This window comes from Nestor notabilis, unplaced genomic scaffold (assembly GCF_000696875.1).
Source record: "Nestor notabilis isolate BGI_N333 unplaced genomic scaffold, ASM69687v1 scaffold3174, whole genome shotgun sequence".
Taxonomy (NCBI): domain Eukaryota; kingdom Metazoa; phylum Chordata; class Aves; order Psittaciformes; family Psittacidae; genus Nestor; species Nestor notabilis.
The window spans coordinates 38,262-53,943 of NW_009925897.1; the positions used below are offsets into that span (position 1 = coordinate 38,262).

Consider the following 15,682-nt stretch of genomic DNA (forward strand, 5'->3'; position numbering starts at 1 on the left):
GGAGAAGGGTAGCTAAGCAAGCAGCATGACAATACCTTTGGTCACAGCAGAAGCATTAACTGAGGTGCTGATGGAGGAAGCTAGGGAAAAGCGACGGGTAACTTCTCTTTCCTTAGATTCTGGATCTGGGAGAATAGACAGATGCAATGCAGGGCAGGATTAGAGGTTAATAAGCACTGAGGGTAAAAGATGTCCAAAGTAAAGCAGCAGCTAGAAAAGGGTAAATAAAAAGTATGTTGCTCCTCTAAAACAGCCAGCAAAATACCCTCAAGAAAATGAAAAGAGTTTATATGAACTTATTTTCAAAGCAATTCCAATTGCACCAGTTTTAATACTTCAGAAATGAGACTTATGTCAATTAATATTTTAGCAACCAACTGAACTTTAAACTTAAACAGGGGAAGTTTAGATTAGATATAAGGAAGAAGTTCTTTACAGTGAGGGTGGTGAGGCACTGGAATGGGTTGCCCAAGGAAGCTGTGAATGCTTCAACCCTGGTGGTGTTCAAGGCCAGGCTGGACAGAGCCTTGGGCAACATAGGTTAGTGGGTGGTGTCCTTGCCCATGGCAGGGAGGCTGGAACTAGATGATCTTAAGGTCCTTTCCAACCCTAACTATTCCATGATTCTATGATTCTATGATTCTATAAACTAGTGTCTAAGTACAGCTACAAAACACAGGGAGATGAGCATGATGGTTAGAATGGTGTGTGTGTCTACAGGTGAGGTTTGGATTATTTTAGACATGGAACTGATTGTTCTGTGACTACTGAAATACACTGAAAACCAAACAAGAATGATTTGAAGTTCACATTTGTGATTTCTAGAAATTAACTGTGTGGATGCCTGAAAGCACTCTCTGAGCCTCCATTTGTACCTAGGACATGGTAAAGCGGTGTAAATCAGCTTGGAGAAAGTGAAGGCAACAGAGCTTTTTTTTTTGTTTGTTTGTTCTAATTAGGATCATGTCTTTTCTCAAAGTCCACTCAGGAGTGAAGACACAGCTTCTCCAGATTTCACTATAAGATGTGAGTGGCATTTTTGACTCAAAATATTTCATAATAAATGAACTGTCAGCTAGTTTCAGAGAGCACCCATTTCAAAACAATTCAATGTCTTTATGTAGCTCTTAAGAGATTGTGTCTGCACATCTACAAGCACATCAGTACACTTCTTGCACCTACTAACTACAGCAGCACCACCCGGGAGAAAAAGTTTCTTGCTTACAAATATTTCAGGATTAACTTTTTAGTCTCTTCTGCTAAAAACATTCTAAGCACATGTGCTGCATTAGTCAAGTGAATATTTTCCACTGAGACATAAGTAAAGCTATTCATGTGTTTCACATCTTTGTTTCACTAAGATACTTGAACATTTAACTCTACCAGGGTACAATCTCAATTGAAAATGGCATTAGACATGGCTCTAAATATTCTATTGAAGGTTTTCAGATTTCTCAAAAACTATTTGTGAATTTCGTGGTTTGATTTTTAAAAATATCAAAGAAATATTTATGTAAATATTAAACATTTTTTTCTATTTTTACTGAAAAAAATCCTGCAATAGATGAAGAGGTATTTAACACAAAACTCTTTGAAGCACATGCTTATGTGCTTTGTGGAATCTTAGCCCAGATATTCTGAGATGGTGCCTGTGATTCCTATGATTCAGAGCGCTTTTTCTATTCCAATTGTCTCCTTTCTCTTACCATATTTATCTTCTTTTCTCTCTCCCTCCGCCCCCCCCCGGTAAACTGACATACAGCACTGGAGTAAAATAAGTTTCAGGTGATTTTATATTTTGGGTTTAAATATCCTCTGCATAACTACACTACCATGAAGATTTCCTTACCAGCGATCTTAAAATTGTCTTTCCCATCCCTCATCTTCACATTTCCTTATTTTAATGTTCAGTTACAAAACATTCCTCTTTACTTTGTCTTATTTCTGCCTAGTAAATGTCACACTCACATGTTTCCAGTGGAGCTGAAATTAATGTGATTGGTTAAACTGCAATTCCTAGAATGTCTTATTATGCCAAAACATCAGGAAACCATACTAGCTCCTTAAAATCTTAGTGCAATTTTAACTGTAGAATGGCTGCTGTAAAAAGGCTGTAAATTCTGTATCTGCCAATTCACTTCCTTATCAATTTACTCATAAAAGGACATATATTCAAGCACATCCTTATTCACATGTCCCCAAAAAGGGGAAAGACGAGGTTAAACTCTGGTCTCAGCGGTAATTACAGTGGATGACTCCAGCTTAGGTTGCTGCAGCTGCCCTCATTAAAATACAAAGAAATTTTCACTTTATAATTAAGGTTTTGAGTTACATTTACACCACATCATGCAGCTCTTAGAGACCCTGTGACAATCCCAAGAAATATGAACTTAGCTCTGCAAACCAGGACAGCTAATGCTGACCCAAGGGTAGGGAGATACAGACTGCTACAAGTGTGATCTTCCATACACCTTCGTGCCAGTTCTGGTATAGCTGCCTTGGCGGTCTCTGCACTGATGATGTGCAAGATGGTAGAATTTCTCTTCCAGCATTTCTTTGTCCAACATGCCAATGTGCTTATATAAAATATTTTCTACCCCATCACATCCAGCCTGGGCAGACAGTTCAGCAATGCTTTGAGCATCCATACTCCACTACCAGTTGATATCCATCAGGCAATCTTGTTTTTCCTCTGGCTAGTCTTGTTATTTTATAGTTTAAATCTTCTGTTTCATTCCCATGTATTCTGGACATGAACAGACACAGTGGGTCTGAACCAGTAATGAATCCTCAAAGGAGTCAAGAGCAGGACACGCTTATTGCAACAATTTCCCTGTTACCTTCTCACGGTTTCTGATCTGCCTTAACAACAGCCAGTCCCTATAGTGCCAACTTGGCTTTGTGTTGTCACTCCCTGCAGAAATGACCACACTCTGCAAATCATCCAGCCTATTTGCCAACTCATTTCCTCTACTCCAGGACCAGATTAGTAACTGAACAGCATAACAAACTGAAATGGGACTCCGTGTAATGGAGGTGTTTCACAGGAATCTCAAGTAACCAGACCCAGTGAGACTTGAGCTGAGGGTGCCTACAGATTAGGGGGTATGAACTCTTCTGAGCTGTGCTTTGCTCTCTGGAACACTGAATACAATGCAAGACATTTCACATGATAAGAAAAATTCAGATAAAAGACCAAAAGAGGTCCAAACCAAAACTGTAAATCCAAACTCACTCAAGTTACATTATCCTGCATTCTGAAATCTGTATTTTGTAATGTCCTCAAGTCACAGGATCTGAAAACCACTCCCTTTTTGTATTCAGAATATTGAACTGGTTTGTCCATATTGGATCTTACTATCAAGTGCAGCCTTAACTTTGCACCTAGAATCTTATAGCTGCGCTGGCTCTTGGTATATTCTCATCTACTTTATAACACTCTAATTTAATGCTTCTGTATTTCTCTTTTTATTCTTTCATCTTGCTTCTTCCTCTTTTGATGCTCTAACCCTTTGTCTCACATAAGAAACATTATTTATCAGAAGACAGAAGAAAAGCCATATAATAACTATAAAAAGAGTAATTCTATTATCTTTCCAGAAAGTATCTGTAAATAGTTATTCGATTTAATTTCTATTCACATTTCTTTCTTTTCTCTGAAGTCTCTTCCTTGTACAGCCATCACAGGAACATGCAATGCTCTCTACTGGTAGATATTAAGTATCTTCTAAATCTTTATGCGCAAAGACTCCGAACACACTATTTTACAGTGTCATATAACTTAGTAGAAATGCCAATAAACCCCACATCTTCTGAATTCTGGTTCTCCAGAGTAACCACTAGGCCATGACTGAGCAACATGTGAAAAAACAGAGAGGTCCAACCAATGAACAATTTAACACATGAGAACCTCATGTAGCTCAACACAGAGATGTTGTTTACTTCCCTTCAAGTAAGTAAATTGCTGAAAGAAGTTAGGTTGGTGGTTTAAAACAAGTTCACACTTTGGACCTTGAGAGAAACTGGAAATAAATGCTATTTGCACTGTGCACCAGTAAAAGACCCAGCCATTCATCTCAAAGTGCCTTGCCAACAGTGCCATAGGAGCAATTTTTGTTAACAGTGTCTTTGAGAAGAGAAGCCATGTGTGTACATGATACAGGAGCATTTTGGTGAGATGCGGCAGCACTTCAGGAAATAGTGATGGTTGGCACTATGGGATGGAGAGAACACTGTGGGAGTGCAGGAGACAGATGGCTAAAGACCAAATGCTGTGTGCGGTGATTTTACCTTTGGGTGGAGCTCTGCGGTTGGAAAGACCTTGCAATGTGAATCGCTTTCTAGCAAGCGCTGTGCGCTCAAGGTTAAGGCTGGTGGAAGCATCAACTAGGAGAGAGAGGGAGAGGGAAGAGAAATAAGGAAGGAAGGGTCAGCTGTTCAGCTTATGGGAAAGGAAAGGTTAGCACTAGATGACAACTGAAAAGAAACAAACAAATAAATTTTGATTCAGTTCAAGCCTGAGCAAGAGCTAATCAATCAGAAAGGTGATATGGGGTCAGGGTGGTTAAACCAGATAAGCCAAACAGAGCCCCTGGGTTGAGTTTGGCTCACTGTATTTTAATGGAGAACAACAACAACAAAACAAAACCAAAGAAAAACAGGTGAAGGGATGTACCTCTCATCAAAGGAAAATACAGCTTAGCAGCAAGCTCATTAAAAAGGATCTAGTGTCTTTTAGTATGAAAACACTGTGGCTGGAACAGCAAGGTTGTAGAGAGAAATAAGAGAAGAATCCTTGCAGTGCAGCACATGGACAGACAGCAGGTGTTGCAAGCAGTCCCATTTTTGCTCTCCAGTACCATCACTGAAGAGTCCCCATCATCAGCTCTGTGGCTGATATGCTCTCAGCCTTACCTGCTGAAGTCTTTCTAACAGCCTCTGAAGCTGGCATATAGTCATGCATTTTCTCTCATGATTTGCTGGAATATAAGGATTGCCATGCTAGCAAAGCTTACATGCCAGGTTCACACATGGATAAGCCAGCCATGCTGCCTGACAGTTGCCTTTATAGAGATAAATCACAGATGGATCTAGGACCTGAGACTCTGGGTTTGAAAGGTGCTCAGTTACTCACACTGCAGGAAACAGGTGGACCTAGATCAAAGCCCCCATATCCACTCAATCCTGCCAAATTCTGCATCTGCCCCTTTCTTTGTGCGGGCAGGTAACACACAGAAGATAGATGGCAAAGGAGCAGGAAAAAAGCTGTGTGTTGGCTGCCTGGTTCTGTGCCTTAGGATTTAACCAACAGCTTTTTCTTCCTCTTTATTTCATACATAGCCAAGTGAAAATCATTAGAGGTAAAAATAAAGACCAGGAGTACAAAGGGAACATGAAGAGACAGCGAATCCACCCTGACAGACCAGCAACAGACAGACAAGCTGTGCTTCCAAAAGAAAGCGCATTCCATCACTTCCTGATTTGCAGCCAAGACAAACCAGGAGTTGAGATGCCTGCATGCTCAGGTGGGTGTGAGGTGAACAGATATTTAACAATACAGAAGTATTGTTTTGGTGGGGTTCAGCTCCTCCTACCCAGTGGCCTGACACCAGCTTTGGACCAGGCAGGTGTACCTGCTGAGGAACCACTACTAAGTCGTGGTTTCAGCAGCAGAGCACCTGCCCATGGGTGCACTGGCAAGCATTTGACTTTCAGACTGTGTGTGTTGGCCTGAGAGCCATTCCTTGCCACATCTGCTCCCAGTGTGAGGCAATCTTTGTAAGGATACTGTAGCTTTTAAAGAATCCAGAAACTGGTGAATAAAATACATTTACTTTCTGCTTGCATAAAGGAAGAAAACCCACAGTATTTCATTATCAGAGCCATGCAGCAAGTACAACAGTGCATAAGTGGAGGGGGTGGGTTTGTATGTTAGTTCTTCAGCTATGCTATTTTATCATTTCGCTGAGAGACCCCTTAGGATTTCATAAGCCCAACAGCTTCTCAGCACCAGCCAATCATTAGACTCTGGTCTCTAAAGACATGTTGTCTCCACCTGAGTTATTTCAAGTCTTATCCTTCATTCTGCAGGATACCAAATAACCCTGGAAATCATTTCCAAACACAAAAAGGACAAGGCCCTCATGGGCAACAGGTTGAAAATGAGCCTGCAATGGGTACTTGTGGCAAAGAAGACCAACAGCATCCTGGGCGGCAATAGGCAAGGCCTCGCCAGCAGGTCCAGGAAGATAATGCCAAGACACCTGGAGTGCTGTGTCCTTTCCTGGCCTCCGCAGGACAAGAGAGACATGGAGATATGTGAGTGAATTCAGTGAAAGGCCATGAAGCTGATTAAGGGATTGCAGTAGCTGACATGAATAAAGAGTGAGAGGGCTGGGATTGTTCACCTTGGAGAAGAAAAGGCTCAGAGGGATTTTATCAAGTAAAGAAGATTAAGCCAAACACTTCTTAGCGGAGCCCAGTGATAGAATGAGAGAGGCAATGGGCACAAACTGAAATATGGAAAATTCCATTAAAAAAATATGAAAAACACTTTTTTACTGTGAAGGTAGTTAAAGCCTGGGACAACATCCCCAAGACAACTGTGGAGTCACTCCAGAGTTTCCTGCAGGACATGGCTCCCATATAGCTTCAAGTCAGTGAATCTACCAGTCAGGTCCACACAAAACTGGTTCATATGTAGATAATTCAGTCACAGGCAGTTATCCATAAAAATAATGAGACTGAAATAGCTTGCCAGTAGTGCCCTCCCCCTCTGTACGTAGAAAACAGTATTTCAAAATGATGTGTTCACATTAACTACATAGATATCGGGAGTATTACAGTCAGTAGGTGGCACAAGAGAGACAGTTTTGGCAGAGCACCAGACTATGCTGCTTGTGTACTGCGGGCTAGCACAGCCATGCCCTCCCCAGAGGGCAGGATTCCTCTACATCTTTGAAAGCAGAACCTAACTGTTCATTTTTAAGACTGCACAGTCCCGGCTAGAGGTGCCTCAAAGGACACAAGAAATCTCAGTGGGAAATCGAGAGTCAGATAAGCTTTTCCACTGGCTCTCAGCACAGTGTGTTTTGCAGCCCAGGATGCACAGGCACACCCTGAATCACAAAACGGTGACACACTGCTCAGCTTTGCAGGAGCAGCCACATACCAGAGGATGAGAAGGCTCTCAGCTGAGCTAGCAGGAATTACAGCGAGAGCCCTGAGGAAAGGTCATGGAAAAGCAGAAGACAGAAGAATGAAAATCAGCACATAGGGTGATCCCAGTTCTCACACTGGATCAGTTAAAAACATTAATAATTTTTCTGTTTATTTTGAAATGAAGGTTTATGAATTTCAAATGAAAGCCTGCTTTTCAACTTGTTTAATTTTTTAAAAAGTCTATATTTATAAAAAAAGGAAATTTTACTGAAACAGATTTTTAACATTGGATTTTTTTAAAGAAGAATCCTTAACTTTCTCCCCAGAATGAAAACATTGCAATGAAAAATCATTTGGTGAATAGCCTATTTTTCAAAGGAAAAAGTATTCCACTTTTTTTTTTTAAACCATCTCTATTTATACAGGGGCCTGCTATTACTTCAAGCCTAATTTGGACATAAATCTCTTCAGACCTCACAATTTTCTTTTTTCTATTATAAAAGCCTTTCAAAATACTACCTAAAAGAGAAACTGCTGTTTAAATGTTTTCTGTTCCTGCTACTACCAGATGAGATCCAGTTTCTTTTTATTGTTCATTTTAACCTACATTGTATAGAATGCATCTATTTTATTCATGTCCTCAAATAATGGAGGGACTTTCTGTGACCAGATGTGTATTTATTTAGTATACACAGAGGAGGCAAAAAAAATTAGTGAAGTCCATAGTCTTAAAAATAAATATGACTAGAAACTAACTTAGCCAGGATATAGGAGGTTAAAATACGCATGCTATTGTCCCCCAAATTCTATTTTTTTAAAAACACAAGTTGTATAAACAGCACTGCAATGCATCAGGACGCACACTTAAAAAATCCTAAACTGCTGTTCAGGAAGTTTCATAGCACAGTCACTCAGCTTTATAGCACTTCTTTGGGGGGTTTAAACAACATACTTTTAAAGTATCTTCATAAAACTCCAGAAATAAATGTGCAAAAATAAAAATATTAGCCATTGGAAGCAAAAAGCTCTGTCTCAGAACTCCTACCTCTCTTTTGTCTTGCGCTGGGACTGGAATTCCTGTTTTTATTGTTAGATGCTTCCACATTTGATGTCTCAGATTTGTTTTCATATATACTTGATGACTTCCTGCTATACCTTTGGACAAATGAAATACAAAAATAGTTACATTCCTGGTTAATACCTGATGGAGCACTGAGCAGTAAGTACTCTTTTTTACCCTCAGATATGGAAGCCAAAGGAATAAAGGTCAGGTTTTAAAATTCTGCATCTTATATTATAAATTCTGCATCTGTGCAGGTATGTATCATGGGAAAAGTCATTCTCACTCTTGCCTCCTTTCCATGCCGTATAATAAGGGATGTGCTTAGCCAGAGTTGAAAAGGGAAAAATGGAGGAACAAGCTGGTTCTCTGCAGAAGCCTTTTCTGTAAATCCAACAGATTTGGACAGAAGGAGTGGGAAACCAGGTTAGAAAAGTAGACCCCAGTTCTCCATCCTTTGCAGAAGTATATTTGACCTCAGGAGAGAAATGTGTACCAGATGGCATGTAGAGGTCATACCATGCGTAGAGGAACATAGAGATTCCAGTGGCTCCACGATCTCCCAACTTCTGTTTCTTCTGCTCTTTGAAAATAGGAATCCAAGCAGGATATCCCTGTCTATAGCTGAACCACAGATAAGGACATGCATCTTGCCAGATTTGCACAGGTACTGGCCTTGTAATCCTTAGTGGGAGCATCCCCCACCCCAGGTTTATAAGGTATTCAAGCTGAAAGGTTTTCTCATGGTTCTTATCTTTATTGTTTTGCAAATGTCTGGTGGTTTAGTCTGGGTGTGACTGTTATCTTTGGCAGACTGTTACCTTTGGCAGACTGCTCCACACATTTCATTGTATCTACACATTTCAAATATTCTTTCCCCAAATGCTAGTTATTAACATATCAGCAATGACATTATGTTTAGAATTAACATATGAACTGTTGTACTTAACATTCAAATGGTTTGTTTTGCTGTAAGAGAAGGTGCAAGATATCATTAAAAACTTTAAAACATTTGGAATACAAGAGATATGTGAATACCTTTTATAACTACAGGCAGCCTGGGACTCACTGCTTTTTGTTTGAACCTCTGACCTGTTTTTGATGGAACCTTGACAGAGGCCTGTTACCTCCTGTCCTGAATCAAAACGTGATTTTGCAGCCTTATGTCAGGTACAAAATGGGGGTCAAAATAAATATGGGACCAAATCCAAAGCACACTCATATTTCCTTATCCTTTTTTCTCTGTTCCTTCCCAGCTAGGCTGAGATAAACGTGAAACATGCAGCTGACAGAGTTAAAGATTTACAGCTGTGACAAAGACACCAAGAAAGCACATCAGCTTCTCTGAAACAGCATCTGTAGTAAAACTGTACATATATCATGTGCAAGGGATATTTTTACATGGATGTATGACTGAATCAGTCACTTCCAACAAAGCAGATAGTGAAACAGTTAGAACGATGGTATATTTAAGTTTCATATGTTTAAATAGATTAGAAAATAATACAAACGGATCATTTCATTATCTCTGAAATGCAGCAGCCATCCCTTGAGATACAGCAGCAATAAATATCACGGGACATCTCATTTTGGGACTAACCTGAAACTTTGGGGAAGAATTTACAGAGAGAATTTGAATAGATTGAACAGGACTCAGAGACATTCAATAACCACCTGTATTAAGGACACTGACTCCACGTGTCCCTTTGCCAACACCTCAGCACCACTCATGAGTCAGCCCAGCCCTACCTTATCTCATGGAAATGCAGCTCTAAGTGCTGCAGTGGCATATAAGCAAGTAAAGGGATAGTCTTCATCATTGAACAAATGACAAAGGATGCTCAGGGAGGGGAAAGCATCCTGAAAACAGAGTTCCCCGATGTTACAGTACAAGTTTGCTAATTCTTAATTTATAATAAATTATAAAAAATAATTCTTAATAAGTAGAGTCACTGTTACACGTGGCCAACCCAGGAGAGGGTGTCTGTTGGTTAGATAAAATCTTAATAATTAATTAACCTCCAACCACTGACTGAGCACTGATGATGCTGGCTGCTAATTCTGGTTACCTAATACTGTCTGCCACTGGCTGACTTGTAGTGCCTTTCACAACTGGGTGTGCTTAGTCATGTCAGTCATAAACACAGACTATGCCCACATGGGTGGCTATCACAAGTCTAGCTTCTTTCTTCCTCTCCTTGCCTCCTCCCAGCATCCCAAAACAGGCTGCAGAAGGGGCTCCACAGTCCAAAGAGTTCTGGATCACATCAGACAGAGCAAAGCCACCTTGTGCTGCAGCTCCCCAGTCCCTGCTTCTCTCTGAGACACATATTACAAAGGATATTACAAAGGATCAAGGTGGCCTTTGCTTACAGTAGCCAGTAGGACACCACGAACTTTGTTTCATTCATGAAAGCCTAGAACATTGTTCTTTCATGAAGACTTATGATATTCTTCCTGTTCCTATAAAACCCCAATATTTGAAGCAGTTGCATCTAACCTCTCCTTCTCTGCGGTAGTTGGCAGAGTGAGGATAACAAACATTTCATTTTTCCTTTGGTTTAATCCACTCAAGAACGAATAGCTAATCACATGGCCTTTCTTCCTGGAGTTAATTAATTTTCTGTCAACATATTTTGTCTTTAATTTCTGCTCTGAAATTTTTCACTTTAAGAGTCTTCTAAGAGGCATATACATCTGGATTGATTTGAAATATTTTTGTGACTGCATTTCATATTTTACTGGAATAATTTTCTTCTATCCCCGAGGTAGTTTTGCTGAAAGATTTTTCACCCTTAAGCCTTTTCAGCTTAAACCTTAAACAAAGCAAATGTAACCAAGCTTAGAGAAAATATGGTGCAGGATTAACAGCACTACATCTGTTTAAAATTTCTTGCACTGAGTTGTCCAACTCTCAAAGTCTGGCTCGTTTACTTGGGATCTCTTGGTGTAGTTGATCCTGCTAAAATTCTACATTAATATCCCATACCAACTTGCATTAAACTTGTCCAGCAATTGGGTCATTACAAAAATTTGCTGACAGCTCCTGGAAATGTTCCAATACATTTCATCTAAACTTGAGTTAATCTGGAGCATATGGTTCTTTTGCAAAACCAAATGATCATCTTTGAAATGACTTCTGCATTGTGATTTTAGTTTCCTCATGAGCAAAATGTTGATCTGCATTTACATGTCTTTAAAGAATTTGAAGATAATATAGTAAGTCATATCCAGGAAGCTAAGCATAGAACACTGAGAATTTATGTACTGCAAAAGGAGAAAGGCAAGACAAATCTTGGTCCTGATATGCCATGATAGCTGTGTTTACCTGCTTGCATTGGAGGAATCCATTGGTGCATGGTATACACTCTCAGTGATTCTTTGGTGAAGTTGACTTGCTTCTGTTAAAGAAAAAGTAAAAAGGCATTGCTCCAATTTGTGTAAATTGCTTCCTTGTTCGCATAGAAGGTAAAGAGAGAGACAAATAGGAGAGATTTTGACTGCTGCTGCAATAAAAATGGAATACTTGTACTTGAATAGAAAGGCATATAATGGTATTAAAGGCTGAAAATGTAGCTCACTCAAACAGCTCTTCTACCCATGTAGAAGAGGTTTCTCCCCCTACTACCTTCTCTTTCCTCTGTACCTCTTCCTAGCTTATGCACAATATGGATCTAGAGAATGAACATATTGGCATTTTTCTCAGAATACAATACAAGTTTTGTACAGCTTTTTCTGGATTTAGTACACATGTACATCAGTCTGTTTACACATGCAGCCATCTAGTAGAATATATCCCCATGTCTCCGGAGCATGCTTTTGCTCAGCATCTTGAACAAACAGAAATAATAAAAGGTTCAGATGCCACCCACCTGTTCACTCTTTTGGCACAGATTCATGGTAGCAACAGACTCATTTGCACCTGTGTCAGGTAAACGCTGAGTGGAGAAAGATGGTAAGAAAGATGCTGACAACCTGGCTTTCAGGGCCAGAAGAATCAGATACTGAGAAGTAAGAAAGCAATGGAAGGAGCTGCTTTGAAACTCTCAGATCCTAGGGCTATTTCACTCTAAAAGTAGATAAAGCTCCTGTTAATGAAAGGAGAACAAAGGGACAGAGGCAGTACTGAAAGATTAAACTTAACAAAGTCTTTTGTGGGTGGGAATGCTGGGAGAAAGAGGAACTCCGGGTGGGGAGTCAGAAGTAGCTTCATTCCTGGTTTTGTCAACTGATTCACAGCCTTTCACAAATCCCTTAAATTGCATCCATAATTCCTTTGCCTGCAAGGGACAATTAATGCTCTTTGGGATTGGGGAATTAAGGTGTTACCCAAAGCTTTGTTAGCCTTTCATGCTCACTGCAATATATGATAGGGGGTGTATATATACTAAGTATTTGGACACTAATGACCTGTATGTTAAACTATTTATCACATACCTTTGGCCACCTTCTTTGCCCTTTACTCACTCATTCATCTCACCTGGTTCCTTCAAACATTCCAGCTCCCTCTGCAACTCCTAACAACAGTCATTAAAAACAGCCCAGACAAACAAATGTATCCCTCTTCCTTCTCTCATAACAACACACAGTTGGAGAAATATCGAGTCTTGGATTAAGCATAAATTAAGGCTTCTTCTTTCATGAGTCATGGAAATAGAAACAACTGTTTAAAAACACAAGACAAAGCATTTGCTTCCTGTCATCAGTACTGTAATAAGGACTTAGATTCATGTGATCATTAGGGAAAAGGCAAGGGGAAGAGTTGCAATAGCATATAAGATACTATTTCTACCCTCTGACTGCTGTTCAGCTGGATTCACAATGAAGGAAAAATTGACTTTACTCATAGAGTAGGATGAATGTCATCTTTGGATTTTCTCAAGATCAGACTGGATAAAGTCTTTAGTAACCAGGTTTGACCAATAACTGACTCTGTATTGAGCAGGATGCTGGACTCTGATGTCCTGAGGTCCTTTGAAACCTGAAATATTCTGTGACCCTATGAACTTATGGCAAAACAATAAAGAACATAAAAATATGTTTTCAAAAACTTTCAGTCTTGATTCCTGCATAGATTTCTCTGGAAAATGCATAGTCACTCTAGCATACAGATCTTGTATGCTACAAAGATTTCACAAATGCTCATCTGGGTGACATACAAGCTTCATTTTCTTTGCCTAGAAACAGACATGGATAATTAGCACTCCATCCTATTACATACATACATTTTCTCCATAAGCTACTCTTCTCTTTGGTGGTATTCTAAGTAAAGCCACCTTTTATACTTCAGAAGTAAATATTAGAAACCATATCAGAAAGCCCCCAGATGGAGTCCTGGAAATGCACTTATAAGAATCTTGAATTCTTTCCACAGCAGTTCCTGATGAACTGACCACATTGAAATTCAGAATAAAAAGGAGAAAGGATGAAGACAATAATAGTAACAAAAGACCTGAGTAGTAAGAATTGTAAAAGGTATATTGTTATTGGTTGGATTAAATTGCTGAGGCTAATGTGCATAGTTTTTTCCCCCCACTTAAGGAGGTTATAAGAACTCATTGTCTTTCTGAAACAGACAATTAAAACAAAGGTGACCTCTGAAGTTAAAGCATAGGCATAGGTTTTCAGCTATGACAAAGTCTGCTTAGGAATCTGTAGGATGTGGGTGGAGAGGCCTTGCTGGCATTGCTTTAAAGAGAGGCATGTGTATGAGAGAAGCAGAATATGACAGGTCAGGTGAGAAGCAATGCCAGGGCTCAGGGAAAGTCTGTAGTCAACACAGCTATTGGATTTTTGTCCTCAGAGAGCCTGGAAAATTACTTTTAGGACACTGTCCATTCCTACTCACAAACAGAATAGTATCTCAGATAGCTTTTATCATCTTGTGAGAAGGCACAGAGTGAATACTGGGACCCCATCTCACATGTTGATGTAAATGGATGTTTCTAGGGTTGCAACTTGAGAAGAACAGAGGAACATCATGTTCCTCACACTAACTGTGAATGGAATCATAATTCATGCCATTTCTGAAGTTCTAAGACATTTTCTTTGATTAGGACAAGAGTTTCAATGCCAGTAATGCTGCAACCACCCAACTGATCCTCAGATAGATCTGATTTCCCTGGTGATACTGGACAGCACAGTAACTTATTCCAGCTCCATGTTGTCAAAAACAGCTACAGAAGGAAGGCAACACTATCAAATCTCACTGTCTGTGTCCTACCTCTACATGCTTCCAGTTGTCCTGTCAGGACTTTGCGAATCTCTGAAATCCAGGTGTTTTTCAGTTCAACAGAAGATGCCTGAGAACACAAGAGGAAAAGGCAAACAGATCTAGTTAAAGCATGCTGCCAATCACTTGGCTGCCCTGAACTACATTTGCTCTCAATTTTCACAATGAGTTGGAACATTGTGCCCAGCTTTGAACAAAGCAGAAGACACAGAAATCTAAATGAATCTAAAATCCTGTCCTTGCTTTTCTGTCTAGTGTTTCAAGTAATTTTCCACTCTTCATTTCCTCTCTACCCCAAATCACAACCATTTTCACAATTTAAAATTAGATAAATGGATAATTTCAGTGCCAATGCAACAATGAGACTTCCAATGGCTATTATTTCTTGAGTGTACAGTACAATGAAAGTCATGAAACGGAAAACTTTCTTAAAAACAATTCAACCAAAAGGAAGTATAGTCCTTGGACAAAAAAGGATTGTTGTTACCTGAATTATGTAGACTTCTTCTCTGCCATTATACCAGATCTCAAACTTCTTGTTATCCCCTTTCACATTTTCTGTAATGCCCACCGTGCTCATCTGTTTCAAAATAGTAAAGAAGCAGCTGGAATCTGGAAAATGTCAATAGTCTTTAAACTCTTTATTCTCTGAGAAGCATTTTTAAAAGGCTGCATTCCCTTCTGCACCTTAGGGAGTCATTAAAAATAAAATTCAGAACATGTTATTTCTCAACATCTAATTTATCATTCATGTTTTTGATTGTTATAGAAAAAAAGTGCTCAAAAGTAACACAAGCTAATGTCTGATCATGACTTTACCCTCTTTGCTTTGTTTTTCTTGAACTGTGGGTCAGTTTTCAACCCTATCCTGGCTTCTGTCCACCTATACTACAGTGACCTGTTGAGGTGGGAAAGGACAAGGGATGGAACAGGGCTTTGTGAGATTTAACAACTCATGTGCAAATCCAGACAACATGAAAAATTCAATACTGTTTCAGGAAAATTAAAAAAAGAGGGGAGCAAGGAGCTAAGTGCCTAACTAGGCAAGATGAACAAGGAACTGAAGAAAATAATTCTAGTTTTCTTAAACAATAGATTCTTAACCACAATTTTGAAGTCTAGCTGCTACTACACTTACCGGTTTCCCAGCTTCTTCCTAATTTGTTCATTCCCTTTGTTCTGATTTGCCTCAGGATTGGATGTGAAGATTTAAATAGCTTAAACTATGT

The 15,682-nt window shown here is 39.5% G+C and overlaps 1 protein-coding gene across 1 annotated transcript in view; it reads right to left on the minus strand.

Annotated features, from left to right (window-relative positions):
- LOC104404739 (guanine nucleotide exchange factor DBS-like) overlaps positions 1 to 15,682 on the minus strand; it is a gene marked incomplete at its 5' end in the record, with an annotated part of 43,776 nt that overhangs the window by 9,302 nt on the left and 18,792 nt on the right. The window contains 6 exons of the mRNA XM_010013256.1: positions 36 to 125; positions 4,291 to 4,386; positions 8,207 to 8,316; positions 11,550 to 11,622; positions 14,445 to 14,523; positions 14,941 to 15,033. Coding sequence (XP_010011558.1) covers positions 36 to 125; positions 4,291 to 4,386; positions 8,207 to 8,316; positions 11,550 to 11,622; positions 14,445 to 14,523; positions 14,941 to 15,033 — 541 coding nt within the window. The remainder of the gene's footprint in view (positions 1 to 35; positions 126 to 4,290; positions 4,387 to 8,206; positions 8,317 to 11,549; positions 11,623 to 14,444; positions 14,524 to 14,940; positions 15,034 to 15,682) is intronic.